Below are 27,173 nucleotides of genomic sequence, written 5' to 3' on the forward strand. Positions count from 1 at the left end.
GAAAGTGTAATTGTATTCTGCCGCTTGGCCAGTTCCCACAAAGAGACGCAGTCTCAATGTGTTTTTACTGGTTAAATAAAGGTTAAATAAAAATAAAATAAAAGTATTGAGTTAGACATGATATAACTGACCATGCTTCACTGCCCCAGACCCAGTCAGTCGTCAGTCAGTTGTCACCCAGTTGTCGTGACGCGTCTTGTCTCATCCTGTTTTGTGTTGGTCAATGTGAACGGGAACTTCAAGATGCATCCAATATTGCCTTCAACTACTGCAAAGGAATCAAACAGAAGAAAGTCGAGAGAGAGAGAAAACATCACCATTCTATTGGGTGCTAATTTGGGGTGAGAGATGAACTCGCTCTAAATCAATGATATCTCACCAAGGACTCCTGCACCTATACCCTCTCTCTCGTGAAGAATATCAATATACTCTATGAAAGGTGACTGTTGTTAACAGTGAAGACTTGCCTGACACTCAGGGAGTGTGGGAGAAAGGTGACTGTTGTTAACAGTGAAGATTTGTCTGGCACTCAAGGAGCGTGAAGAAAAGACGATAATAAAGACCAAAGACAAGGAACAGCCCAGAACGCTACTTGAGACTGTTCTAATCATCTGAGGTGTAACGACAATAGGATGTTTAGGGCCCCGGCCTACCGTATCTTTATCTCTTTCTGTATAGTAGCTCACAACAATTAGTATACCTTATTAACACCTAAAGTTCTAATCAGGAACCACAGCAGAAATTGCATTTTGTATGGCTGTATTCATATTGCCTAAATATGGCATTTTAGTAATAAACTTCCTTGATTAGTGTTACGGTCTCCAAACAAAGTATGCAAAATAGTGGCTCAAATTGGAGACCTGAGCTGGCTGGCTTTTATAGCAGAGGGCTGCAGCAGAATTAGAGGAATCTGCTGCAGGTGTGCCAGCCTGGGTGTGTCAGTCTGAGTGGGGAGGAGAGACCTTAGGCACAGACAACACGCAACAATTAGAAATAATATCTTGTTTGTCTTTTGTATATTACTGAATGACCCATGACCCTGCCTCAGTCAAGTTCAAAATCCTTCAGAGTTTATGAGACTGATCTGTATTAAATGGTGATAAATATAATTTCATTCATTAATTTAATTAGAATTAATTATTAATTAGAATGAATCACTAAACTACACATAGTAGACCACTACACTGATATTTCATAAGTTTGAATGCAATGCAGTGTCCATTAAACAAATCAAATGGGTGGCCCTATTTCAAAGATAGTAACGTAACCTTTTTATTCTAATTATGTGTAGACTTTAGGGTTCCCAGTTCCCAACATCACAGTATATTAAATGATTCACTTCCAGATCCCGAGGGCGTAGAGAAAAATCAATAAACCATTCATTCTTTGGTGAGTGTACTAGACAAAATGGCATTGTGAAAATCCAGTGTTTAACTGCTTTTCGCTATCGATTTAAAGGTAAAAGTCGTACGATGGAAGAGCAGCTTACTGTTGGTAAACAGGTAGTTATCAACAGAGGTACCAAACCAGTAATTCGGCAAGTCAAAGACACATCAAGACCCTTACCTAAGCATGCACACTTGGGCGCGCTCGCACACACACACACACACACACACACACACACACACACACACACACACACACACACACACACAGCAGGCCACGCCTCAAACTCAACTATATGAAGAAAAAAATAGAAAAATACAGCAACAACACACATCTGGATATCATCCAAACATGGCACGTACGAACGCACACACACACACACACACACACACACACACACACACACACAACCGTTTTATATTGCAATGCTTTGCTTTCAAGTTTCAACATTCACAATATCATACCCTGGAGACAAAATAAGAGTTAGGAAAGTAATTTCCATAACAAACCAATTTCAGTTTAGTTATTTATTATTTCCAAAATCCTCCATGAGAGAAATGGCACTCAATCATCATAGCACGAATATGTACAACTAGGCAAATCAATATTAAAGTGCATTCTAAAAACATTTGAAATATTCAATAAATAATTTAAGTTATGAAAAACATCTATCAATATAAACTCACCACACAAAGTTCAGAAACTTAACTTTGGTCCATTATTTCTCCACTTTAATAATACCAATTGGCATTGTATTTTATTAAATTTCAAACGTTGATTATAGTCACCTTTACAACAATGTATAGCTTGTAAGGATTGGGCGTTTGTGGAATGAGCAACACAGCTAAACGTGTAGTTAGCGCCTACAAAAGATTTGGCAAAATGGCAAGTGGTTGGTATTCACCCTTGCTTTGAGTTGCTTAGTGGATTGGATGATTGCACTCAGTAATAATAATAAGGGGGGAAAATACACATATTGGCCATTTTCACACTTTATTCATTATACACTCAGTGTTAGGGAACTCAGGAAGATCCAACTCTGGAAGATCATCCATACACAGCCACAGCAGCTTTGAATGGTATGGAGCGGTGTCTCTCTCACAGGCAAGACAGAACTTGTCATCATTGAATGCAATCTCAGTGAGATATTGGGATGAGATTCTGGGTTCAGTGGCGATCCCATATCTTCAGAATCTGGGACCTAGCACCATCCTCCAGGATGACAACGCTTGCCCCCCACACATCACAGAGTACTTCCAGAATTTGGAAGTGTTGAGGATGGTCTGCCGTGAGTCCAGACCTCAACCCAATTGAACACTTGTGTGATCAGCTTGGGCATGCTGTACATGCTAGAGTGACCAACAAAACCGCACGTTGGCTGACTTGCAACAAATCCTGGTTGAAGAATGGGATGACATCTCACAGCAAAATGTGTATGGCTAGGTTGGTGACTACAGACTAGCATGAGGAGGTGCCAAGTGTTGTGGCTGCGTTTGGATCTTCCACCCGCTACTGAATTCCATAACAATGACTGAGTGTAAAATTAATAAAGTTAATACTTTAATACTAAAGTTATTACTGTGAGAGAGAGTTGAATATCAACCATTTGCCATTTTGTCAAATGTTTGGGGGGCGCTACACACGTTTAGCTGTGTTGCTCATTCCACAAATGCCTGATCCTTACAAGCTATACCTCGTCGTAAAGGTGACTAATCAACAATTACAATTATATAAAATACAATATCAATTGGTATTATTAGTGCAGAGTTTAGAATTCTGTGAGGCTCTCCATCTAATGTGATTCACATGCCTGGCAGAACAGAATTCTGTCCTTAGTGACCTGTGAGGCCTTTACAAAATTGTTACACTGCTGCCACTTTGTGGCAGACAGATGTACTGCATAATTCATCTCTGCACATACAAGGATCTCGTCAGCTCAAAGAATACATCTACCATGTTTACAATTACAATTATAGTAGCAGTTGCTCTTAAACAGAGCTACTCACAAAGTGCAAGATCAGAGTACATGACATGCACTGTAGTCATTTAGTCAACCAAAATATGATATGATAGAATACTTTATTGTCAGCTCACACTGAAATTTGTCTTGCAACCCAGCAGCCTTGTATGCAAACATATATGCAGTTATGCACACATTTGAGAGATCAGCCTACTCCTGGTCAAACTCAGTCCTGATTAAGCCTCAAACTCCTGATTAAGCCTTAAAGCCTGCAAAGTCTGACCTTACTGACAGTACATGCTGGAACACCATGGGCTCCATTTTTGTCTCATCTTTCTAAAGCCACTATTTGAGGATTTAGGAGTGGGGAAAGGGTGTTCCCCTACTAAAGTTGGTATTTTGGTTACCTGTCTAAATCCCTTAAACACCTCTGTTACCCGTTATATTATGCATAGGTGTGGTTTGGGCGTTTCAATAATTAAACTTAACCAATCACCAGTCTTGGCTTTAAGAGATCCCTTTAAGAGATCCCTTAACCGTTGCCCATTAGTGGTAAATGGTGCATTTATATAGCGCCTTTATCCAAGGCGCTTTACATAGAGTGTGCATTACATTCACCCATTCACACACACATTCATACACCGATTGCGGCGGAAGCCATGCAAGGTACCAACCAGCACATCGGGAGCAATTTGGGGTTCAGTGTCTTGCCCAAGGACACTTCGACATGTAGACAGGAGGAGCCGGGATTCGAACCGCCGACCCATGGATCATTGGACGACCTTCTCTACCTCTTGAGCCACAGTGCTATATAGCTTAATAGCCGCTGCCCTGAAGTCTCTGCTGCACCCCCCCCCCCCCCCCGCCCCCTCGTGCCGTTCTTTGCTTTTTCTCCACACGCACAGAGCCAAGAACACTCTTTTCATTGAGTCACAACTCGCTCAAATCTCATTTTTAAAAATTCAATGTAAACTACGAAATTAGGGCTTTCAGTAGGCCGTCTCTAAGGAACGGTATGAAGCCAAAAGGAAAGTTGTTTGCTGGTATGGGGTGATCATGAACTGAAAGAGCAAATGGAAATGGAATCGCGCACAAATAATTTGACTATACAATTATATAAACACAATGGACACAAGGAAGTGGCCGGCACTCGACTTCTGCTGATTATAGGAAAATTACAAAGAGATAGTAGAATAAGGAGAGATGAGGCAGCCTACTCTGTGGCTGCAGACATCTCCATTGAGGTGCGCGCGAACTAATTTGACACGGCTTACGGGTGCTTTTAAATTCCACTATCGACTTCCCAAATGTATGTGACCAAAATAGCAATTTAGGGGAAAGCGTGCCAACACGCCCATGGCCACACCTCTAGGTGCAAATAGCGGTGTCTGCAAAAAATATAGCGGGTGATGCGGGACGAAAATACCATTAAGGGACAGAGAAAGCTCCTATAGGCTATTCGTAATTTTCAGGCAGCGGCTGAATTGCGGGTAAAGGCTGCGACCAAATTGGAGCCCCATATCTCCTTCCTGAAGGGAATAGCACATCTGTATACTCTCAGAACATGCACGTATCATACGTGGATGTATAGAGTCTCTGAAGTGGTTGTCCAACAATCTTTAAACAAATGTTCAGTTGTTGCAGCAGTTGTGACTTTAGGGCTACAGACAAACATCCATACCAGGCGGTACTACAGTACTGAAGAACACATCTCAACTCATAATGACAGAAGTTCAGAAGAATCAGTCTACTAGGACCAAATTATCTTAAACAGCGAAGGAAATAGATTTGTTGCTTTGTTTTCTTATCCACCAACATCAGGGTCAGCAGGGTAAGGACAAGTAAAGTAGTTATTGATTCGCTATTTTCACTACATGAAACCATCGTACGATGAACTATACAAAATAAAAGCTTTGCCAGTAGTGCACATTAGCTCCCAGGAAATTAAACTGAGTGCCTTTTGTGGGAGTTTTTGTGGACAAATGTTACAGAACCTTCCCAGGATTCATCAGGTTTTTGGGGTCGAGGGAGGCTTTGAGACCCTGCATGACTGCCATAGTCGAGGGTCCCATCTCCTCGCGTAGGAGCGCTCTCTTCCCCAAGCCAACTCCATGCTCGCCAGTACATGTACCGTCCATGGCCAGGGCTCGCCTACAAGAAGAAACATTTATTACTTCCATTTAAAGACCCTGCTGTGGAGTTTGTATGTTCTCCCTGTGTCCCCTAGGGTAGGTAGTGGTACCCTCACAAAAGAATTCAATTTGAAAATCTTGCCTTAGGATGTTAATGGTATGGCAACATATAAATCCCTATAAAACATTGCTCAATAGCGACAGCCGGTCAGCAAATGGATTCAGAAATGTATGTATAGACAATAGTTTAGGGCAGGCCAATAAAAAAGACTGTACTCAGGTGAACACATTTTTATGGGTCCTTTTATTTTTTGTTTCCTACATTTTATTTACTGAATTATTATATCGTTTAAAAACATTTTCAAAATACAAAAAGCTAAACGTTTCAGGAATTAAAAACAAATTTCTATTTGATTTCAGTGTGATTTCATGAAGAAATCAAAGAAATATCAAAGAAAGTTCATAAATTAGAAAACAAATGTTTAAAAAGTAGTAGAAAAGTAGTTTGGGTCCCGGGCAAACGTCTAAACCCTCTTTTGGGTCTTGACCAGAAAAGTTATGGAATCACTGATGTAGTCTGTGCGCTGTATGCAGACAAAATACATTTACCGCAAGCACCACCTCCATTGCATTTGCGAAAGGGCCCCCCCCCGACAGAGTTTTGGCACACAGATGCTTTCCAACAGTGTGTTGGACTTGGAGCCCTAAAGTTGTTCAGTGGAACATAGCTACGGAGTGGGATAATTCTTTGAGAACGCCCATAGGCTACGGATATTTCTGTCCGTGGCCGAATCCGCCATTCCTCCATTTCTTCATGGGGTGAAAACAACACAGCTTACCATTGTAATGGTACACATTGTAGTAATAGTAAGAATAGGAAGATAAGAAAAAGAGGTGATACTACCTGGCCAGTCTCTCAGCGAAGAGGTGGACCCTGTGGACCTCGTCTTCATCACTGGGGTCCAGTACCATTATACAGTGGAAGTTACCATCACCTACATGCCCTGCTATGGGCCCTGCATGGTGGGAAGACAGACAGATGGACAGAAGTTACCATCCCCTACATGCCCTGCTATGGGCCCTGCATGGTGGGAAGACAGACAGATGGACAGAAGTTACCATCCCCTACATGCCCTGCTATGGGCCCTGCATGGTGGGAAGACAGACAGATGGACAGAAGTTACCATCCCCTACATGCCCTGCTATGGGCAGACAGACACACGGACAGCAATCTTTACCGTATTTTCTCTCATAACAAGCTGGTCAGGCTGGTTTTGGGGGGCTGTCTGCAAGGGACCATGTTGGTCAAATGCACTTTCAGCAGTTGTGTTGGCTCCCTTTAGCAGCCAGGTCAGTTCAACTTCAACTGAACATAGTGCATAACGTATATATCAACAGTGCCCCTGAGTACCTTTGTAAACCTTTTCAAAAGCACAGTGAAGTCCATTCCCATCTTACCAGAGCCAGCATAGCAGACCTGACCATGCCCAAGTTCACCACTGAAATGGGAAAACGTTTGTTTAGATTTGGAGGAGCAGTAAGCTGGAACGCGCTACCCCTGAATATATAAAGAGAATCAGCAGCCATCTCCTTTTTAGGGTCAAAGCATGGCTTTTAGAAAATGTTGCAGAATAGTATCATGTTTAACTATATTAGCATGTATTTATGATGTAGGCAGTGTAGCTCTTGATTGTATTATTTATTGATTTAATATTTGCCTGTATGTATTTTGTTGCAATGTTGTTTGTCCCAGACCAAGGATCACAATGAAAATAAGTCGGAAAACTCTATTGTTTATCCTTGACGCTTCTTAGATGAACATGATGTAACTTGTTTTTCTTGCTTGACGTCTAATAAAATCCGATCAGATCACTCAAAAAGAACCAGTGAATGTATTGTAATGACAACCGACTGAATTTAACCATTCCATATTATCACTGTCATGCTTTTACAATGTACTAGTTAAACTACATGTAATAAGGATTTCACTGTTGGTGCTTGGGCTGAATCAAAGACTAAGGAGATTTACATCACACTAGGGTAAGACTAAAAGGCTGTTACTCATTATTAGTCTCCATGTCCCCCTGTGTGAATTCAATTATTTACTAATTAAAGACACAGCTTGAAATAGAGTGTGATCCTTGCTAAAAGCCTTGCTAAGTTAGCAGAGAGACCCGTCTATTCACTGTGTAGACTATAGGGACCTCTTCACACCCCATCGCACCATACACACAGGTTGATTTGTACTGTATATTAATGTATTGCTTTAGCGACTCTCTGACTCCATTTACCTGTGAGTCTGTTCCGAACCAGGTCTGCCTTAGTCTCCACAATGATCTGAGGCAGACAAGAGAGAGGAACGCACACATCTGTGGAGTAGGCCTGCAGGGCGGGCACGCACGCACGCACGCACACACACACACACACACACACACACACACACACACACACACACACACACACGTAAGGTCACTGACTTAGATTAGCATCATTATTATCATTTATATTTCTCAATATTCAAAGAATTTCATTTAAGTAAGATACTAATTTGGTCCACAATGGCTGTGGTATCAGTAATACCAATTATCTAACATCCCTTACCTGACAGCCAGGTCTGAGTGACAACGCAGCGTACCAGGCATCGTGGCGTGCCTTCCAGAGTCGGTTACGTGTTTCTGTGTCTCGTGCCCACTGGAACTCTGAGCCACCATTAAACCGAGTGATCTCCTCTACACACACACACACACACACACACACACACACACACACACACACACACACACACACACACACACACACACACACACACATGCAAAATGTAATCTTATTTGAATTACAAACAAACACAGACACAAATGAGAGAAACACAGACAGACCTACACACCTGTTGTGTTGACCTGCTCCTCGAGACCTTTCTCTGTGCCGTGAAATTCCAGGAAGAGAGTTGGAGCAATCGGGTAGGACAGAGAGTTGAATGAGTTGCATGCACCTATCATCACGTCATCCAGGAACTCTGGAAAACACAAATGAAAAATAAATATTTTATTAAAAACAAATTGGGGGGTGGGGGGGGCTTGGATCTGATGTGCTTGCGCGTACATTTTTTTACTCCTTTTTCTGCTCAAAATGAGCCAAAATCCAGTTTTTGGAAGATTATTATTCTCTGCTCTTACATTGCGCGGTCGAGAATTACGGTTCCTCCTCTGCCTACGTTGTGTGTGGACACAGTGGGCATGGGGGATGCACTTCCTGGTTGCCTGCAAGGACTGTATAAAGAGGACAGGAAGCGAAGACCGTAAGGGCGCCGCCATGTTGATCACATGGTGCTCCATGGAAGGAAAGAAACATGCGCAGTTGAGACCAAGAAGTTGGACATGCATATGGCACAAATGGCCCAGCAGATGGCGTGAGGTGATTAAAGACCTTGCTGAAAGTAGGGACGCTTGTTATTTCTCACTCTTCTGCCAGCCTATATGCTGAAGCCAGCTTGGCTCAGTGCTCACCATGAACGGACTGATCAACAGGCAAAAGTTGAAAACCACTGTATTACATACAAATTATATAGATATATTATAGTTGCACTGATCATGACACGGCTGTCTCAGTCAGTCCGTTCATGGTGAGCACTGAGCCAAGCTGGCTTCAGCATATACAGTAGGCTGGCAGAAGAGTGAGATACAAGCGTCCCTACTTTCAGCAAGGTCTTTAATCACCTCACGCCATCTGCTGGGCCATTTGTGCCATATGCATGTCCAACTTCCTGGTCTCAACTGCGCATGTTTCTTTCCTTCCATGGAGCACCATGTGATCAACATGGCGGCGCCCTTACGGTCTTCGCTTCCTGTCCTCTTTATACAGTCCTTGGTTGCCTGTCCTAGGTTGCCTAGGATCTCTTCTTCTACTTTGGCATTTTGCGCATTTGACTGGCACTGGCCTCACAATCCCCGCCTGTGTGGCGGGAGGGATTGTGTTAATTAATTAATTCTTCCACCACAGTCAGTTTTCTTTCTTTTTTTTTCTGTGAAGACCTTTTGACATGAACCGAAAGTATAACAAACTGACGATCGATTAATGTCAAGAACCACCAAATCGACACTCATTAGCCCGTGGACCCCCATTGGTATGCCAAGGACCCCCAAAAGAGAAGATTTGTACGATTCTAACACAAACAAGTGTTACGGTGAAGTTATGGACAGGTGGGGCTCAAAAGCCTGGAAAGGAAACCTGCCTAGGAGAAGAAAACTCAAGAATTAAACCTCCACTGCCTTGTGGCAATACCCTACATACGGGATAGGTTTCAGGAGTCAATCCAAAGGACAAGTCAGGAACTGGAGTCCCTATAGGCGGTCCGCGGCTATTTTGAGCAACGTTCCGGCAACTCCTGCGACAACGTTGGTGCCAAGTTGTATTGGCTTCTGCTCTTCTGTTGGATCCCACCAGTAGAGTGGAGAGGGGGACCTGCAAAGTGGGTAATTGCTAAATGCTGTATGATCCTATCACACATTGAATACTGTTTCACAAACTGGTCTTGCACAGGTGTGACTACTCTCAAACCCATAGAACAGCTCTACAAGAGTGTGCTCAAAGTGTTTGACAGGAAGCCCCACTCATATCATCATCACTCCTCTGGAGTGATGATGATATTTAATTTATTTTATCATCAAATAATTTTCAAACAGGTTGAGGTCATATACAAGACCCTACATGGTCTGTGCCCGCCCCCCCTAAGTGAATTCATTAAACGAAAGCCCGATAGGGGAATCAGTACCAGAGCCACCACTCGAGGAGACTGCGAAGTGCCGCACCGGCAAACAACATTCGGCCAAAATGTCCTCTCAGTACAGGGTTGTGTAGCATGGAATGGCCTTCCTCTGCGTATAAGGGATTGTGCTACATTTCCCTCTTTTAAATACAATCTGAAAAAATGGTTGCTTGAAAACCAAAGCTGCAACCATTCATGATTATTTATTTCTATTTTATGCTGTGTTCCCTATGTAATGTTATGTAAATGTATTCCATTGTTTGACTGTCTGTTTTTACTTTTTGTGTTTCCTGTGAGGACTGCGGATGAAAATTAGCAATTGTGCTATATCCGGTGTATTTACGTCCATGTGACGTCCATCAATATGCATTGTCCTGTCCAAATAAACAAATAAAGTAAAGTAAATGCGAGGCACCGACGGTGGGAGAGATTGTTAAGTCTCGACTGAACAGCTACCGCCCGCCTAAGCTGGGCAGCCCCCAGTCAGAAAGGTGCTGTTCCGCCACAGTCCACTTGCTTCACTGGGTGCGTGAAGCTTAAGGTTATACCTGACAGGTGGATGGAAATCCTGCACCAGGCTGAACAAAAATCAGCAGAAAGGAGAGCTAGGCGAAAGGCACATTAATCGGCGTCAGCAGGCGACGGCAGCGCATTCAAATGCCATCAGTGCCAAAGAGACTGCCTCTCACGTGTTGGGCTGCTGAAGCCCTGCACACACCGGGTGCGCACAGGCGTTGCCGCACGGCAACGCCTGTAAAATAGAACAGTGGTGTATCGGCGCGTCAGGCGAGGCGTCAGCGTGCGTCGGACGCCACCGGTGTGCGATAGGTTCATTGAAAATAACGGAGGCGGCTGTTTTGACATACGGCGTTCGCAGACGGTGTGTGCAGGGCTTCAGACACACAAAGCACTGTTCCCTCAGCACCACCTGATCCAATCCAAGTGCGCTTGTGCCATGGTCTCTCGAGACTGAAGGCCGCTACTACTATCTCTGGGACCCCCAATTTATATTGTAAAATCAATGTTAATTGAGTGTACAAATGGAACCAAATGGACCCGTTATAGTTACAAACCCATAAGGCTCCATTTGGTTCCTAACTATCATTTATCTGGGGACCCCCTGGAACTCTCTCAAGGACCCCTAATGGGTCCCTGGACCCCACTTTGGGAACCACTGGTTCATCTCACCGATGCGAGCGATGGGCACCCCGGCCTGCAAGACCTGCACGGTGCTGTCCACGGCGGCCTGGACCGAGGGGAAGGAACACACGGCGGACACCAGGGCCTCCGGGACGCCGTACAGGCGGAGCGTGGTCTTGGTGATGATGCCCAGCGTGCCCTCCGACCCCACAAACAGGTTGGTGAGGTTGTAGCCCGCCGACGTCTTCCTGAAGGACGGAGGAAGAGACAGAGAGTGGGATGAAGGAGGCCCAAATATACTGGATCGGGATCTGGGATCTGAGAGTGCCTGGATGTTTTAGGGCTGCAACTGTTGATTCATTTCGTAGTGATTCTTCCATCAATTACTTTTTTGATTCATAGGATGAAAACCCTGAAATGACGAGTGTACTCGTCGTTGGCGGTGAACCGCTGGATTTCAAATGACGAGTTAACTCTGCCAATAGCAGTCAATGTGTTTTAAGTGGTTAAGGTCAGTGGTTCCCAAACTATTTAATGTCAAGAACCACCAAATCAACACTCATTAGCCCGTGGACCCCCAAAAGAGAAGATTTGTACGATTCTAACACAAACAAGTGTTACGGTGAAGTTATGGACAGGTGGGGCTCAAAAGCCTGGAAAGGAAACCTGCCTAGGAGAAGAAAACTCAAGAATTAAACCTCCACTGCCTTGTGGCAATACCCTACATACGGGATAGGCTTCAGGAGTCAATCCCAAGGACAAGTCAGGAACTGGAGTCCCTATAGGCGGTCCGCGGCTATTTTGAGCAACGTTCCGGCAACTCCTGCGACAACGTTGGTGCCAAGTTGTATTGGCTTCTGCTCTTCTGTTGGATCCCACCAGTAGAGTGGAGAGGGGGGACCTGCAAAGTGGGTAATTGCTAAATGCTGTATGATCCTATCACACATTGAATACTGTTTCACAAACTGGTCTTGCACAGGTGTGACTACTCTCAAACCCATAGAACAGCTCTACACTGCTCAAAGTGTTTGACAGGAAGCCCCACTCATATCATCATCACTATTTAATTTTTTTTATCATCAAATAATTTTTACAGGTTGAGGTCATATACAAGACCCTACATGGTCTGTGCCCGCCCACCCTAAGTGAATTCATTAAATCAGTACCAGAGCCACCACTCGAGGAGACTATTTTGGCAAATTATTTTGCCAAATTATTTTGCCAATTCAATTTAGACTAAAATATTAGGAAGGCACTAGTGGACAAGAGACCCAGTATAAGTTATTTTACACTCGGTTGCAGCTTGTAGATCTAGCTATTTTCAGCAAGTGAAATCACTCAGTCATTACGGCATCAAGGCCCGCCAAAATACATTTTAGTCGACTAAATCACCTGTAGATTTAGTCGACTGAAATCTTATGACATTTAGTCGACTAAAACTAGACTAAACACTAAAACATTCCAGGTGACTAAAATATGACTGAAACTAAGATGAAAACTATTCAAGAGACTAGGGGCTGGTACCAGGTCTTATTACCTAACTTGAGTAAACTAAAGACCTGGAGGCGTGATCAATGCTCTTTGGCCACTCAGAATAGCCAAATGGCATTGATCACGCCTCCAGGTCTTTAGTTTACTCAAGTTACCGTAGTTAATAAGACCTGGTACTACAAAATACAGCCCTATGACTAAAACTAAAATGCTTGCTGTCAAAAACAACACTGGAGAGAACCAATGCTGTAAGCCATGTGCTCCTACTACACAGACATTGAAAGCTACCTGGTTCGTCTGCCTTTCCCAGCAGTATGTATGATGGTTCCATCTGCCAACACCACCTCCAGGTTTAGAGTGTTCTCTCTCATGGTACCGTAACGCACTGCATTGGTACCGGATGCACTGGTGGCTGCCATGCCGCACAGAGACGCATCTGCTCCCGGGTCTGAGCTCAGAAACAAAACATGAATCAGGACTATTTGTTATGTATTTGATGTATTACCATGTGTTGTTCTTGCTACTGTAAATCGCTTTGGATTAAGAGCATCTGCTAAATGGCTACATTGTAACAGAACAAGTGCTCAGGATTTGTACTAGGACAAATTGGGAATAAAATAACATATAGCCATTGTTCCTACTTATATTGATCCCAAATTATCCTCATTGCCCTCATTGCATAGAGCGGAGCCCATAAGTATATCGCTACTTAAGGCCCATAAGAGCGCCCCTCACTTCTGAGGGGCGCTCTTATCATCGTACATCATCCATTAATTGTCAATGGGAATCTAATCTTTGTGTAGGAAATAATTGTAGATTTGTTCATCTACATAATATGTAAATTCTCCGTTCATTGTCAATGGGAATTTAATGTTTGTGTAAGATGAAAATCTACATTAATAGCTGAATATAGGAGGGGCTAGTGCACCTAAAATGCACCTTTGATGTCTATGTGTGCACGTGATGGGACTGACCTACTGGAAACCACAGGCCCGTGTCTCGGAGGTAGGAGTTGAGAGCCTTGCGCGTCACACCGGGCTCAACCGTCACGTCAAAGTCTTCTGTGTGGAGGTACAGGACCTGGTCCATGCTCCTCAGACTGAAACAAACACCACCCTGCATGCATGGGGGAAGAGAAGCAACCGCTCCTTCAGGGAGGTGTACAATACCACTCAGGGGTGCATAACAAATGTATATAAAGTTCTCTCTCACATGCAAAGCGCCAACCCCTCCCTCTAGGCCTGTTCCAGTACCAAAGGGTATAATGGGGAGTGAATGTTGATGGCAGATCTTGGCCAGGTGGCTGACCTCCTCAACACAGCGAGGGAACACCACCACATCTGGAGGACGACACCTGGACGGGAGTGCAAGCAGACATTCAGAATATGTGTCAGTTGAGCTGCATACGTGTGTAAGGTAGGGTTTATTTCACTTCAAAGATTGTAAAGAAATTGTGTAAAAAAAAAAGAGCCAGTAGGCTTGGGTGAGGTGCTGGAGCTAGCCCCTTTCGGGAGCCTCGGTTACCTTTTCTGTATTTTGGACGGCGGTACCCTAGGGTCTCTTAAAAGTTAATCCACTCTCCAAAGGACACAGCTGTACCGTCGCTTGAGTGTTGAGGAGATGTTTCAAAGATAAATAGAGTAGGAGTAGGAGACCGCGGAAATGTGTGCGAAGTTAATCGGTGTTGCTGTTAAGTATTTTTAATTTTTAAGTTTGGCTTCTCTGAAATTCTCTCTTCCTCACTTTCCGTGTCCCGCCTCCCGCACAGCAACTGGCTAGCATGCACGTCCTAGTTACTGCCTTTGATTGGCCAACCGCGTACATGCTGGATGTTTTTAATGCGGTTGTGTCGTGGGTCACTCCTGTTATGGCCCAATCTTTTAAATTAATTTAAGAATAAAATAAAATAAGAAATAACATGTTTCCTCTTTAAAACTGTTTTTCTAAAATGTCTGAGCCCAGGGGAAATATTGAATAGACCCAGCTTAATAGGCAGACCTTAATGGAAAGTAGCCTATTTATTTAGTGAGTCAGAGACAAACCTGTGCTTAGACTCATCTTTGCCATGCTGTTCTCTTGCGGCTTCCCCCAAAGTCACACCATCCTCGCCACACACAGACCTGAATGCAGAGACCACCTTCTCCAGACCATTAACCTGTACACGGTGCACACGCACGCACACGCACACGCACACGCACACACACACACACACACACACACACACACACACACACACACACACACACACACACAGAATGTATTAATATTTTATTTATAAACCACCAAAACCAAACCAAAAGCTCATTAATTGTCACATCTTGAAAGGAAATATGAAGTGACAATTTGAGAATGTAGAATAAATGTAGTTATCTGTTATCTCTCCTATGGTACCACATCAATACGGCATGGAATTGTGGACAAAATCTGATCCAACGACAACAAAACATCCGAGGTTTTCTAACTGTATTATTATTTCATGGTTTTTCTTTTTCTTTTGCATAGATGTGTATATTTGTATGTCTTTAAATGTTTTGATACAAAAGTCTTAGTGTTTTTTTCTTTTTCTGGTTTTTAGCAGTTTTTGTATTGACTGGTACCTTCCTTGGACTGTACCCATTCTGCAATATGAATACAATGTTCAATCAATCAATGCTGAATAAATAATGGATCTTGACGTGACAAAGGTTGAAAACCAATGCCTTATATAATGATTATATAAGACAATGCCTCAGTCATGGCATGCAACAGTGTAGACACTTACTCCTGCAGAATGTTGGTTTTGGATATTTCGACAAAGCATGAGACGAGGCAGGTGAGGTAGCAAGCGACACGTCGATGTCAATGAAGCGGTCATTGTAGCAGGTTTGTGACTATTTGTTGTTAATACTGGCTTTGTATAACGGTTAATTTACAGAAGGTCATGCTGAACCATAGAGCTGAATTAACTTCCGAGTATGTAAACTGTCATCAAGGAAGGTGGAGTCTGTAGTGTTGATCAGCGTTGCCATGTTTGCCATTATTTTAAGCAACCGTTGGGCTTCTTTTTCTGTAAAGTTGCTTGTAAATATTGGACTGGTATAATGGAAACTAAAGCCTTCATGGTGACGGGCTACGTTTTTTGGGGCTTGCCCTGTTTCCTAAATGTTGTTCAAACCCACAAAAACCAGTGATTCACACTACATGTCCCCCAGACAGTCCCAGATGAAAGGACCCTACATCAGTAAAAATATGTTGTGTCAGCTATTCAATTTCAATGTACCAGCTATACCAGATTTGTCACTTTCCCCCCGAAAAAATAGCGTGGTCTTTTATTGGTCTTGTTTTCATCATAGACCTGGCTGCTTATATATTCCACGCAGTCTGGCAACACTGCTGTTGACACCGTGCGTTGACACCGGTTGACACGTGCTTGCTACAGTACAACCTCGTTTGGTTGAGGTTCCTCTCTCTGAGCACAAGATGGCGCTGCAAGTCAAAAAGTAAATACAGCCTATAGCGCCCTGGACTGCAGGAGTCACATGGAAAAAGTAGTAGGCCTAAACAAAACAAAACAGGGAAGTGAGAGTGACAGGCATGAAAACCTTTGATCGGGGTATTTACTTGGACTATTATTCAGTTAAAGTAAGTTATTAACAGCGTGCAATGAATGTCTTATATAAGCCTAACGAGTACGATGGTTTGGGTGTAGAATTGTTGTACGGTCTGCAGTGTCATGCACTAGCCCTAGAACGGCTCTTGTTGTTTCATGATCGCCACTTTGCTTCTTGGTGTTCTCTGTCACAGGCCCAAGTAACATGGTGTATCCCGTAGACCACCTGCCATATCTGGATTCCAGTGAACTGACCTCAGCTTCTGAGCAATATCTTTCTACTTTGCAAACACAATCAGTAGCGCAGCATGACTATACATGGATTGAAACATTTCACTCAAAGGTACAAGAACATAGGCCTATATAGTCCTATTGCTACAACTTCAGTTGATTGTATTTTATAGGTTATTCAATGAATAGCCTATAAAATAAAGTCAACTGTTCATATTGTGAGAGGCAATATCTATATCCATATCTACTAACGAAAGTCTAATAATGGCAATGTAAAATGAAATAAAAATATATATTAAAGGTTCCCAAACGTTTTAGCTCTGGGCCCAAATGACTGAAAATAACAGATTTACAAGCCCAAACATGGGTCCCAAAAATGGGTCCCAAGACTCCCAACCCACTGTTTGGGAAACAGGCTATACCCATCTGAGCTCTCTCCATGGTGCTTCATTCTCCACTGTCATCTAGACTCTAACAAAGCACCTTCAGATTCTATGGATGTAGTAGATGTTAGAGCTACTGAAAGCTTTTTGTTTTCAGATGGAGGTAACAGGACATAATGTCAGCAGGTTGCTGCTGTTTGAAGATAACCAGCTTGACTGTATACTCCCAGCACTAAAGGCCCCTGGTGACCATGCTCAAGGTTAGGACTACAAGCATGCAGCGGCACACATGCACATTCAAAGTACACACAAACTCACTATATGGGGCGGCAGTGGCTCAGGGGTAGAGCGGCTGGATGGCAACCGCGAGGCTCCCAGTTCGATCCCGGGCTCCCCCAGAGTTAGTGTCGAAGTATTCTTGAGCAAGACTCTGTCTGAACCCCTAATTGCTCCTGATGTGCAGGTTGGTGCCTTGCATGGTTTCTTCCGCCATCGGCCATCAGTGTATGAATGCATGTATGAATGGGTGTAATGCACAATCTATGTCAATCTATATAAATGCACAATTTACCATATATATTTTTTTTCTCCCTTCATTACAGTGGTGGCCCTGCGTCTAAATGGGAAGTGGTGGTCAGTAGATGATGTTTTGAGAACAACCAACAAATCCAGGAACGGCCTTGTCTTGGTAAATGTTGTGTATAGGGTATAGCATGTGCACTGGGCAGTGCACAAATGTATTTGTCATCTCTACACCACAGTCATCTCTACACCTTCTCGTGAGGTGGAAAGTGTAATTATGTATTCGAAAACGGGGGGCCAATACCAATAGTCCGACATATGTGGCCGGTTATGACTCACCGTGGCTTCTGCGTGCGGTTAGGGTTTGGGGTAGGTAGGGTGTTGCCTATTGCCTGTCGGACTGTTAGGACGTCGGACCAAAGATATGCACCCTTCGAAAACATAATTGTCTCCACCAGGCGACAATTGAGAGTATATGTTTTGCACTCCGTGTGTGTGTGTGTGTGTCCTCCAGATTCTGTCCAAACATCCCGCAAATCGTTACACAGTATCTCATGTGTTCAAAACGAATCTGTCCAATATTTCATATTCCATCATAATTTGCTAAGGCAAACATTGGCTTTCAAAGTTTGCAGGATTGGCCCGTTTTGAACAAAAAGCCTCAAATCATGTACACAGCATGCAATTTATGTGAAATCTTTCACAGACTTTCCTACTAGGCTGAGGAATATATCCCAGGTGGATTTTTGCAAAACACATTTTTGGAACAAAATGCCTCAAATCATCCAATTGCCATCCAAGAAATGGCACCCTTTTCACCTTTTCCACCTGACCTGGCCTGGTGGAGACCTGTGTCCCGAGGGGCACTTTATCTAGTTATACTTACTTAGCACTGTCTAGAACTCTGTCGAGAACTTGTGTCTTATTGTAAACCATTTCTGCGTATCCCAGGTGCAGTCTTTGGTGGAGAGGGTGATTCTGTTCCTGCTCAGCCAGGTGGTGGAGAAGCCTCCAGAGGAGGAGGCACTGTTCAACCCTCACCCCAGCAGAGAGCATGCTAAACTGATGTGGAGTAACGGAGAGGCTGTGGGGTTCTATACCATCAAACAGAAAGGTACGGGAAGGAAATGTGCTGGAGGAGGAGGAGAAAGGGACACACAGTGGGGTAAAACTAGGGTAAAACTCGGGCAGTAAAGGCACACCTTGGCTGCCTTTGCATATAGATAACAGACAATGAATCAAGAACGTTTGTTTGTCAAGGTACAAGCAGTGACATGTTGGCGTGGCATATGCTCCACAAGATTCATCCAATTTGCATCTGCAATCTGCTTGTATTAAACAATGTTAAACTCACAAACATTGCAGCTGTAAGGCCAATCTTGAATTATCCTCTTTCAAACAGCAAACATTTTGTTTCATAAAAATCCACCATATACATGTTATGGGCTACTTTCTGTCCAAAATTCTAGAATATTCCGGAATAGAATATTAGAATAGAATATAATATTCCGTCAATATTTTATGTCAATAACTGCTGTCCAGTGCTGTAGTCCAGGTTCTTTCTGACAGTATACCATAATTATTCCCTGCACGACATGCGCACATATAGGCTATACGCTCGTGGTCAATGAATGAAATGATTAGCAGACGGTATAATTCTTTTTCTTTTTTTTACTTTGGCACAGCAGACTACATAGTGTATAACGGTAGACTACACCACTGCTGCAGTCCATCTGTATTGAATAAAGCTGCGAGAGAATATTGGGACCCACAGTCGCATGTTAAGATTACAAGACACTTACTTGGCCAAGATATAGCTTAGCTACAATGTGGAAAATCAAAACCATAAAACCTCTGTTACAGTCAAACATAATGTGGAGTCTCTGTCTTTACTGTCTCATATCATAACAGCCATAACCTATTCAGACGTCTTTGCATACGAGCCAAGAGCACAGTATGTTCCCTGCCTTCTAAATCTCTATGCAGAAAAGAAAAAACATAAACATGAGTTTTCCGCATGTGTGCTACATGCGGAAAACACATTCAACAGGGTGTCGTCTCCCCCCCCCCCCCCTCTTGCCTGTTTTTTATGATTTATTTCAAATAGGCTATGGTACATGTTCTACTCCTGTTTTTTGTTTTGATTTTATGATTGATTTCAAATAGGCTATGGTACATATATCTAACAGAGAGACAGGAAAGGTGGGAGTGAGAGCAGGGAAGACATGCAGTGAAGTACCTCGAGTCTGACTCGATTCGAACCACCAGGGTCAGCTGCAGGGGGTGCCCCTGAAGCCTCCCCTGTGTCCTTAGTCTGTCAGCATTATTCCCCAACAAATAATGCTCACACCTTGCCCTGAGGCTATACAGAGCAGTTGGAGTCCGTAAACGTCTTACAGTTGATAGCAAAACAAGCAGTATGGAACGCTATAATGTAATTAAATATTGTATTCATAAGTAATTCCATATGTTCCATAATATTGTGTTTGGTGTACAGGTATATGAATAAAAATTATGTTGTAGCAACATCAATAATGATAATAAACATACATCATCCATCCATCTTCAACCGCTTATCCGTAGTCAGGTCGCAGGGGCAACAGCTCCACCAGACAGCTCCAAATTTCCCTCTCCAGAGCAACATTAGTGACTTCCTCCTGGGGGATCCTGAGACATTCCAAGGCCAGTGAGTCGATGTGTTTCCTCCAACTGCGCCTTGGTCTGCCACGGTCTTGGTTCTGCCACATCAACAAAACAAAATAGGAATAATCAAGAATGAGAACAGTTTGATCGTTGTCCTAGTGCTTAAGGTGCTTGACGGTGTATAACCGAGGGGTAGCTGAATTGGTAGAGAGGCTGCCTTGTGGTGTCTTTGATAATTCTGTGAGCTTTGCTGACACAACGTCCGTTGTTTTTGGATGTGGCAGGGAACTTCACATCCACTGATGCACTTGGCTGTCCACTCCACACGACCCTTTTCTTTGCTTTGTAGTTGAGGTCTGTGTAGAGTCCATACCAGATAGGACCATGTGGCCCTTTAGTCGCCTGAGAAAGTATAAGCGTTGTTATGCCTTACTGCCTTCTTCACCAAACTTGTTCAATGTTTTCATCCCAGGTGAGTTACTCGTGATGTCAACTCCAGCTGTAGCAATTTGAACTTCCTTACTCTCTCCACTGCGATACCACATTACTGCTATCCCCAATAGGTAGTTATGATTTTAGAATTAATTTAGATGCTGGTGACATTTCTTTCAATTCCCATGGTGCTAAACCTGATTCAAGCATTCTGTACATTTTGGGGCTATGCAATTACCTGGAGCAAAAGTCACAAGGGAGTTAGGGACAGCACAATTTGTTAGGAAACCAAAAAAGCATGAGATACCTAGGTATTAATATAATTCATATTATTATATTACTGGCATAATAAACACTTTTTGGTTTAACAGATTAAAATATGTGGTAAGTAGTAAACAAAAATCTATTTGCAGACAATTCCCATGTTGTCTGACTCTGCCCTGTTACAGGTAGCTTGTGTGACGGCTGCACCAGTCAAAGCTACCTGCTCCCTGTCCTGGACACTGTGCTGGTGAGGAGCAGCCGGAGGAGGAGTGGTCTGGGACTACAGATGCTGGAGGACTTCTGCTACTCCTTCCCTACAGAGGAGGTGCTGGGAGTCAGCTCTCCCTTGTCACCGAGCATGGTCGCAGGTCAGTCTCGTTATAAAGCAAAATGGTGTTCTCTGTGGTTTCAGGATGTAGAAAAAAACAAGTATTTGTCTTTTGTCTGCGTTACATTTGAGGGAATAATTAGATATATATTTTTTGGATGGCCTTTGTCCTGCGAGATTTACTTTGTGTGTTAAACCTCTCCCTCCTTTGTAAAAGAGCTCTGGCTCTATTGCTCGTCCTTCAAGAGGTTATGGGTTCATATCTCCTGGCTGTGTTTCCACCAGTGTGTAGGAAGTTTCTGCAAAAACACGAGGAGCAGAGAGAGCGCCTGTACGAAGTGGAAGCGCCCGGGGGCTGGGCTCAGCGACGGAACATCTGGCTGAGCATCCAGCTAGGCCGCTACCCATTCAGTAAGGCTAGCTTTAGCTACAGAGTATTTTCAGATTAAATCTACTAGACCTTATTGTCAGTAGTTGTTTGTGATTTTCCATGTACTGGTAAATTTGAGGTCATTTTTATTTGTGCCTGCACGGAAATTCCCTTTGCAGGGTCAGCGGCAAAGACATTCCACATAAAAACACACAACTCAAAACACTAAATGAGAACATAATGTAGCAATTTTAAAAAACAAACAGCGTGCTGGGGAGATGTCATAGTCTCCTTCATGGTCTAGGTCTATTCTATATTCATTGTTCACTAAAGAACAGATGTGGACTGTGTGACTAAAGACTTCGGCATGGTCCTTAATTAATGGCTTGATTTCACATTGCACAATGCTTGGTCCAACCATATGGGAGGTAGACCTTTGTTAATCCCACACGGGACATTCTGTTTGAGCCACACCCAGCAGATGACTGCTCATTTGGCCATGATGAACGCTTGGGGAGGAGCTGTTGGGGGTTAAGTGTCTTGCTGGACGCATTTATTAAGTGGACCATGGGAGGTTAACCTTTTGAGTTCTGATTACCCTCTCTAACCACTAAGCTACAGCCGTCATTGCCTGTTAGTCTTGAACCATAGCTGGTCGTACATTAAAATCAACTTTTTCCTCCCTGAGGCCAAGCTCATTTCCGCCGACTATAAAACATACCCTTTGCTTCTATTCCTACAGATTTTATGCAAAGATCACATAAATCATGTGCGATCAACATTTTCATATTCCATTCCACTTGGCTATGATTGGCACCCAGAGCAAAAAAAATCACAAAATCACGACCATAATAGTGTCCCCAAATTCGAATTGAGAGGCCTCCAAAACACATTAGGCTTTATCGGGGACACTTTAGGCTAGTTTGTGGACTACTTTATGACTGAAATATGTTTGAACTCTCTTGGTTTTGTATGTGGGGAATGGGGATTATCTGTTATGAAAAGGGAAATGCACGAAATCATTCTGGACCATAAAACGGGTTCCGCACGCACGCACCTTGATAAAGGTCTATATATTGCTTTTGGCATGGGTGAAAAATTGGTTCTTTTTGGAATATATATTAAAAATAAAGATCTATTGTGTTGATGGTCCATATAAGGTTTATGCTTTAACATTTAAAATAATCAATGGGTCAAGTTTGCAGACGACTTGAATACCTGCCCATTTTTCCTAAGCACACCTGACCACTGCTGAAAGTGGACATTTACACATGTTTGTCGATTTTGGAAAGTTACAAAAATGGCTAGACATTGATTGACCCGTCTGTCCAGGTGTGGATGAGAAAAATAATCCCATGTTACCAGGGGACTGATGTTGAACAGAAGCCCCAACTAGCAGGCTGTACTGTGACGGTGACCTGACATGCCATGATGACATCTAGAATCTAACACCAAAAACATTCCTAATTGCATTCAATTACAAGAGTCCCAGAGGGTGAATGAATGCCAAACCGAAGCAAATTATCTCAGCCATGCGTTTCATGCTACGGTGTACATGGACACTAAACATGCAAAGTCTGAACATCTGTAATAATTACATTACTCGCACAGTGATTAAAATACAGGCTTATGTAGGAAACTAAGTAGACACAGTAATGCAATGTCGTAATTACAATTGTTGTTTTTCTCTCTCAAAGAAATCTCAAGATGCTAGACAGGAAGCCGTCTCATCTGAGGACACTGGTGACTTTTACAGCACGCAAAGACTTCTGCCAATAGCAATAGACTCGCACATTAAGCTTTGGGACCCAAGCCAGGTCGGAAGTGCCCCGAGTGCAAAGCCTCCTACAACAGGATGTATCTCAGCTACCCATGTTGAATCCCAGAACATACAGTAGAACTCCAAGATTACGAGGCCCTCCAAAAAAACACCAGCTGTCCGAACCTCCTGTGGACGTCTAGAATCTGAGTCATCGGGCTCTGCAGAACCCATGACGACTGCAGGCTATTCAAACCTCACTACACCTGGATCCGAAGAATCGCTACGATCTCTCAAACCGAGACGAGAGAGGGAGGAGTTGCTCAGATGTGTCAAACGACTTAGAATGACATTGAAGACAAGTAGAACATAGTCATAGAGGCTTGTGCTGTCAAGAACCACTTGAGCTGATTGAAAGTGGGAGAGTGTGTCTGAGAGGTGAAAGTAAAGGAGTCACAGTGTATAGGGCATACATACTCCAGTTTTAGGTTTAGGTTTTTTAGGTGATAGCTTATCATCTAAAACGGTGAGGCCATCATACTCGCGGTGATGTCCTCAAGCATTATTGACCGCTCTAGTTCAGATATGAAACCCCCGTGCCTGCAAAACCAAGGGGACCGTCCACCCAACTTCTAGAATCTAGAAGACCAATCAGTGAACGAGGTGATAGCCCCTGAGTGAAAGGACTTGTCGGACAGTAAAAATAGAGAGATGTGTCAGGGTCCACACGAGTAACGTAATGTTGTAGTTTTTATTTTATTTGTATTATTACATTGTTATCTCACAATTTGTTCACCCAGTGTCAATAATCCTGGGCGCTACACTTCCTCTGCCAACCTGGGGAGGGCAGTGGACTGACCTCATGCTTCCTTCTATGCATGAGGAGTCCAAGCTGCTTCTTTTCACCTGACGGGGGAGTTTTCCCGGACGGATGGAAGCGTGTGGATTGTAGAAGGAACACGTTATTCCAACCAGTTCCTTTCCCCTCCATCAGGGACCCCGGCTGGCCAGGGGAGGTCGTTTTCTAACGTTTAGAAAACTACACCGCAGTGATGAGATCTCCTCAAACTGGAGTTTAATAGACCTTATGTCTGACTGGTGAAAGTAAAGGGGTCCACAGAGGGGTTGTCATGTCCAACAACATTTTATGTTAATAATTTGCACAATACACGGTTGTGCAATGTGTGTGTGTGTGTGTGTGTGTGTGTGTGTATGTGTGTGTGTGTGTGTGTGTGTGTGTGCTAAAATGTCTTTCTTGCCTTGATCTCCTGACTCCCCCTCTCTTCTTCCTTTGTTTTCTTGGGAAAGTAACACGATGGGAACTATGCACAAAAATGAATTTCACACATTTTTTACTTGTAAAACTGTGTGTGACAATAAAGATTATTCTGAATATGAATATGATGCCAATATCAGTATAACCTAAAGCAGTGATACTCAACCTCAGGCCCGCGGGCCACATCAGGCCCGCGGGACCATTATGACTGGCCCACCAATGAAAATCTAAAAAAAAGAAGAAAAAAAATCTGGAAAATGAAATAAAAATAAATAAATCTGAATGAAGTTATCTTTAATTACATTATTATAAGTAATACTATTAGAGTTGTACTATTACTCGAACGAAAATAAAAGCTTGGGGGGGGGGGGGGGAGATGCAATGCAAATGAAAGACATACTGTATATCCCTATTCCCTGACATAATTTTATAGCTAAACGGACAGAATTCTATTTTATTTGAATGATGAAACCCAGCTGCCATTAATAGTTGGAAATGGAAATTGCGGAAATTGTAATTGCGGAAATTGCGGAAATGGTGGAAATGAAAATTGCGGAAATGCGGAAATGGAAATTGCGGAAATGGTAATTGCGGAAATGGAAATTGAGGAAATTGCGGAAATGGAAATTGCGGAAATTGCGGAAATGGTAATTGCGGAAATTGCTCTTCACTTATAGCTATCTATTTTCAGGTAGATTGTTTTATTTTACTCAGTCAGCCATATCACTACTCATTTTTTTTCATGAAAAAGGTCATAGCTGGGTATAATCTATTTTCAGGCAAATTGTGTTTATTTTATTTTACTCAGCCATAACAATTTATTTTCTGTTAACCAACTTGCTGGCTGGCAGGCAGGCAGACAGCTACTCATAGACAGGCAGACAGACAGACAGCTACTCATGGAGAATTGGACAGGCAGGCAGTCAGACAGCTACTCATAGACAGGCAGACAGACAGCTACTCATGGAGAATTGGACAGGCAGGCAGACAGCTACTCATGGACAATTGGACAGGCAGGAAGGCAGACAGCTACTCATAGACAGACAGCTACTCATGGACAATTGGACAGGCAGGAAGGCAGACAGCTACTCATAGACAGACAGACAGCTACTCATAGACAATTGGGCAGGCAGGCAGACAGCTACTCATAGACAGACAGACAGCTACTCATGGACAATTGGACAGGCAGGAAGGCAGACAGCTACTCATAGACAGGCAGACAGACAGCTACTCATGGACAATTAGGCAGGCAGACAGCTACTCATAGACAGGCAGACAGACAGCTACTCATGGACAATTAGGCAGGCAGACAGCTACTCAGACAGGCAGACAGACAGCTACTCATGGACAATTGGACAGGCAGGCAGGCAGACAGTAAGACAGCTACTCATTGACAGACAGACAAATAACTACTCAGGGACAGACAGACAGGCAGGCAGGCAGGCAAAGAGCTACTCATGTTATGTTATTATGTTATTATAACAGCTACTCATGTTATGTGCAATAATTTGTGCAGTTATGGAAACAGCTCTTTGTGTTTATGCAAGAAAATGTAACACATTTATTTATTTACATATTGTGTGCATGCACATTGTACTTTGATACATTTTGCGAAAATAAAGCAATTGAAAGAGATAAGTTATCAAGTATCATTAATGTCGTAATTTTATCTACTGGCCCCTTGCCATTTTTGTAATGTGGCCCACAGGTAAATCTATTTGAGTATCCCTGACCTAAAGGGCAAAGGTTGCAGATAAACGTATTTTAGTTAAATGAACAAACCAATAACCTTAATGCACTGGTTCTTAATCCCCCAGGGATTCTATGGGGTTCCCGGGGGTCCCCAGAACATTTTAAACACTTAAGGCCTATTCATACATAGTCCAGTTTAGGTGATTAGGTGACAGACCACCACAGTGTTTGGTAAAACTACAACATATACGCCAAAGTGAGTCAGCGCTCACCGAACACACCTGTTTTTACTAACCACCAACCTTTAATTATCACCTAAAACTAGAGTATGAAAAGGCCTTTAATCCCTATTTTGTTTTTTGGTTCAACAAGAGGTCTATTTTTGAACAATAACATGATCTGCTAGGTCTCATAGTAAGTGCTCACTGTATTCGCAACAATAAATTTCATATGGGGCCGGGGGTCAAATACAAATTTGGGGCGACTTGACGTGAAAGGAATTTAGGACCACTACATACATTTGAATTGACCCTCGAATTAATATATTACTACTATTTAGCCATGGACCACCATCTGAAAATATTCAGCCATGCACACACACATATGTATAGATATACATTTTTTTACAAACACGTTTCACACCCGTGAGGTTGTTGGTCTGCTATTTACAAATATCTGAGGGATAAACTTTGATCGGGTCCCCATGGAACCACTGCGTGGATACGAAGCAGCCGTCACGATAGACAAATGAAGCGCACTCTCTGAACGTGTAGTTTTCTCGTTTTCAGGAACCAGGAAGTCGTTCGTGGACTT

General features: G+C 43.1%; 3 protein-coding genes across 8 annotated transcripts in view; 1 reads left to right on the forward strand and 2 right to left on the reverse strand.

Moving 5' to 3' along the window:
* Window positions 1-241, reverse strand: part of znrf1 (zinc and ring finger 1) — a 68,769-nt gene extending 68,528 nt beyond the window's left edge. Inside the window, exon 1 of the mRNA XM_080761114.1 lies at window positions 132-241. The gene's annotated coding sequence lies outside the window, so the exon portion shown is untranslated. The remainder of the gene's footprint in view (window positions 1-131) is intronic.
* A 3,985-nt stretch (window positions 242-4,226) lies between these two features.
* Window positions 4,227-15,828, reverse strand: ldhd (lactate dehydrogenase D). The gene is made up of 11 exons (XM_080762629.1): window positions 15,633-15,828; window positions 14,914-15,026; window positions 14,084-14,225; window positions 13,846-13,987; window positions 13,160-13,319; window positions 11,429-11,628; window positions 8,363-8,491; window positions 8,080-8,207; window positions 7,770-7,860; window positions 6,383-6,494; window positions 4,227-5,497 (listed from the first exon to the last, which is right to left on the reverse strand). The coding sequence occupies exons 1-11, from the start codon at window positions 15,723-15,725 to the stop codon at window positions 5,332-5,334; spliced, it is 1,476 nt and encodes a 491-aa protein (XP_080618755.1). The 5' UTR covers window positions 15,726-15,828; the 3' UTR covers window positions 4,227-5,331.
* A 556-nt stretch (window positions 15,829-16,384) lies between these two features.
* fam169b (family with sequence similarity 169 member B) lies at window positions 16,385-24,819 on the forward strand. 6 transcript variants are annotated; one of them, XM_080761109.1, is made up of 8 exons: window positions 16,385-16,398; window positions 16,655-16,803; window positions 17,232-17,334; window positions 17,677-17,762; window positions 18,548-18,710; window positions 21,121-21,303; window positions 21,549-21,674; window positions 23,331-24,819. In XM_080761109.1, the coding sequence occupies exons 2-8, from the start codon at window positions 16,666-16,668 to the stop codon at window positions 23,345-23,347; spliced, it is 816 nt and encodes a 271-aa protein (XP_080617235.1). In that variant the 5' UTR covers window positions 16,385-16,398; window positions 16,655-16,665; the 3' UTR covers window positions 23,348-24,819. The 6 variants fall into 6 exon arrangements, with proteins under 6 accessions (XP_080617235.1, XP_080617234.1, XP_080617237.1 ...); XM_080761108.1 differs by lacking the exon at window positions 16,385-16,398 and adding an exon at window positions 16,410-16,492; XM_080761111.1 differs by lacking the exon at window positions 16,385-16,398 and adding an exon at window positions 16,415-16,492 and having other exon boundaries at window positions 16,682-16,803.
* Window positions 24,820-27,173: the final 2,354 nt, after the last annotated feature.

This window comes from Protomyctophum bolini (genome assembly GCF_963924005.1).
Source record: "Protomyctophum bolini genome assembly, chromosome: 4".
NCBI classification, from domain to species: domain Eukaryota; kingdom Metazoa; phylum Chordata; class Actinopteri; order Myctophiformes; family Myctophidae; genus Protomyctophum; species Protomyctophum bolini.

Bases quoted from the DNA above. Each gene is read 5' to 3' on its own strand.
- ldhd (XM_080762629.1), bottom strand. From the start codon at position 15,725: ATGACCGCTTCATTGACATCGACGTGTCGCTTGCTACCTCACCTGCCT. The intron at 6,495-7,769 runs GTAAATGGAGTC...CCCACCATGCAG, and splicing joins GGTTCGGAACAGACTCACAG to GGCCCATAGCAGGGCATGTA. The intron at 5,498-6,382 runs GTAGTATCACCT...TTCTTCTTGTAG, and splicing joins TTCGCTGAGAGACTGGCCAG to GCGAGCCCTGGCCATGGACG.
- fam169b (XM_080761109.1), top strand. From the start codon at position 16,666: ATGGTGTATCCCGTAGACCACCTGCCATATCTGGATTCCAGTGAACTG. The intron at 16,804-17,231 runs GTACAAGAACAT...TTTTGTTTTCAG, and splicing joins TTGAAACATTTCACTCAAAG to ATGGAGGTAACAGGACATAA. The intron at 18,711-21,120 runs GTACGGGAAGGA...GCCCTGTTACAG, and splicing joins CTATACCATCAAACAGAAAG to GTAGCTTGTGTGACGGCTGC.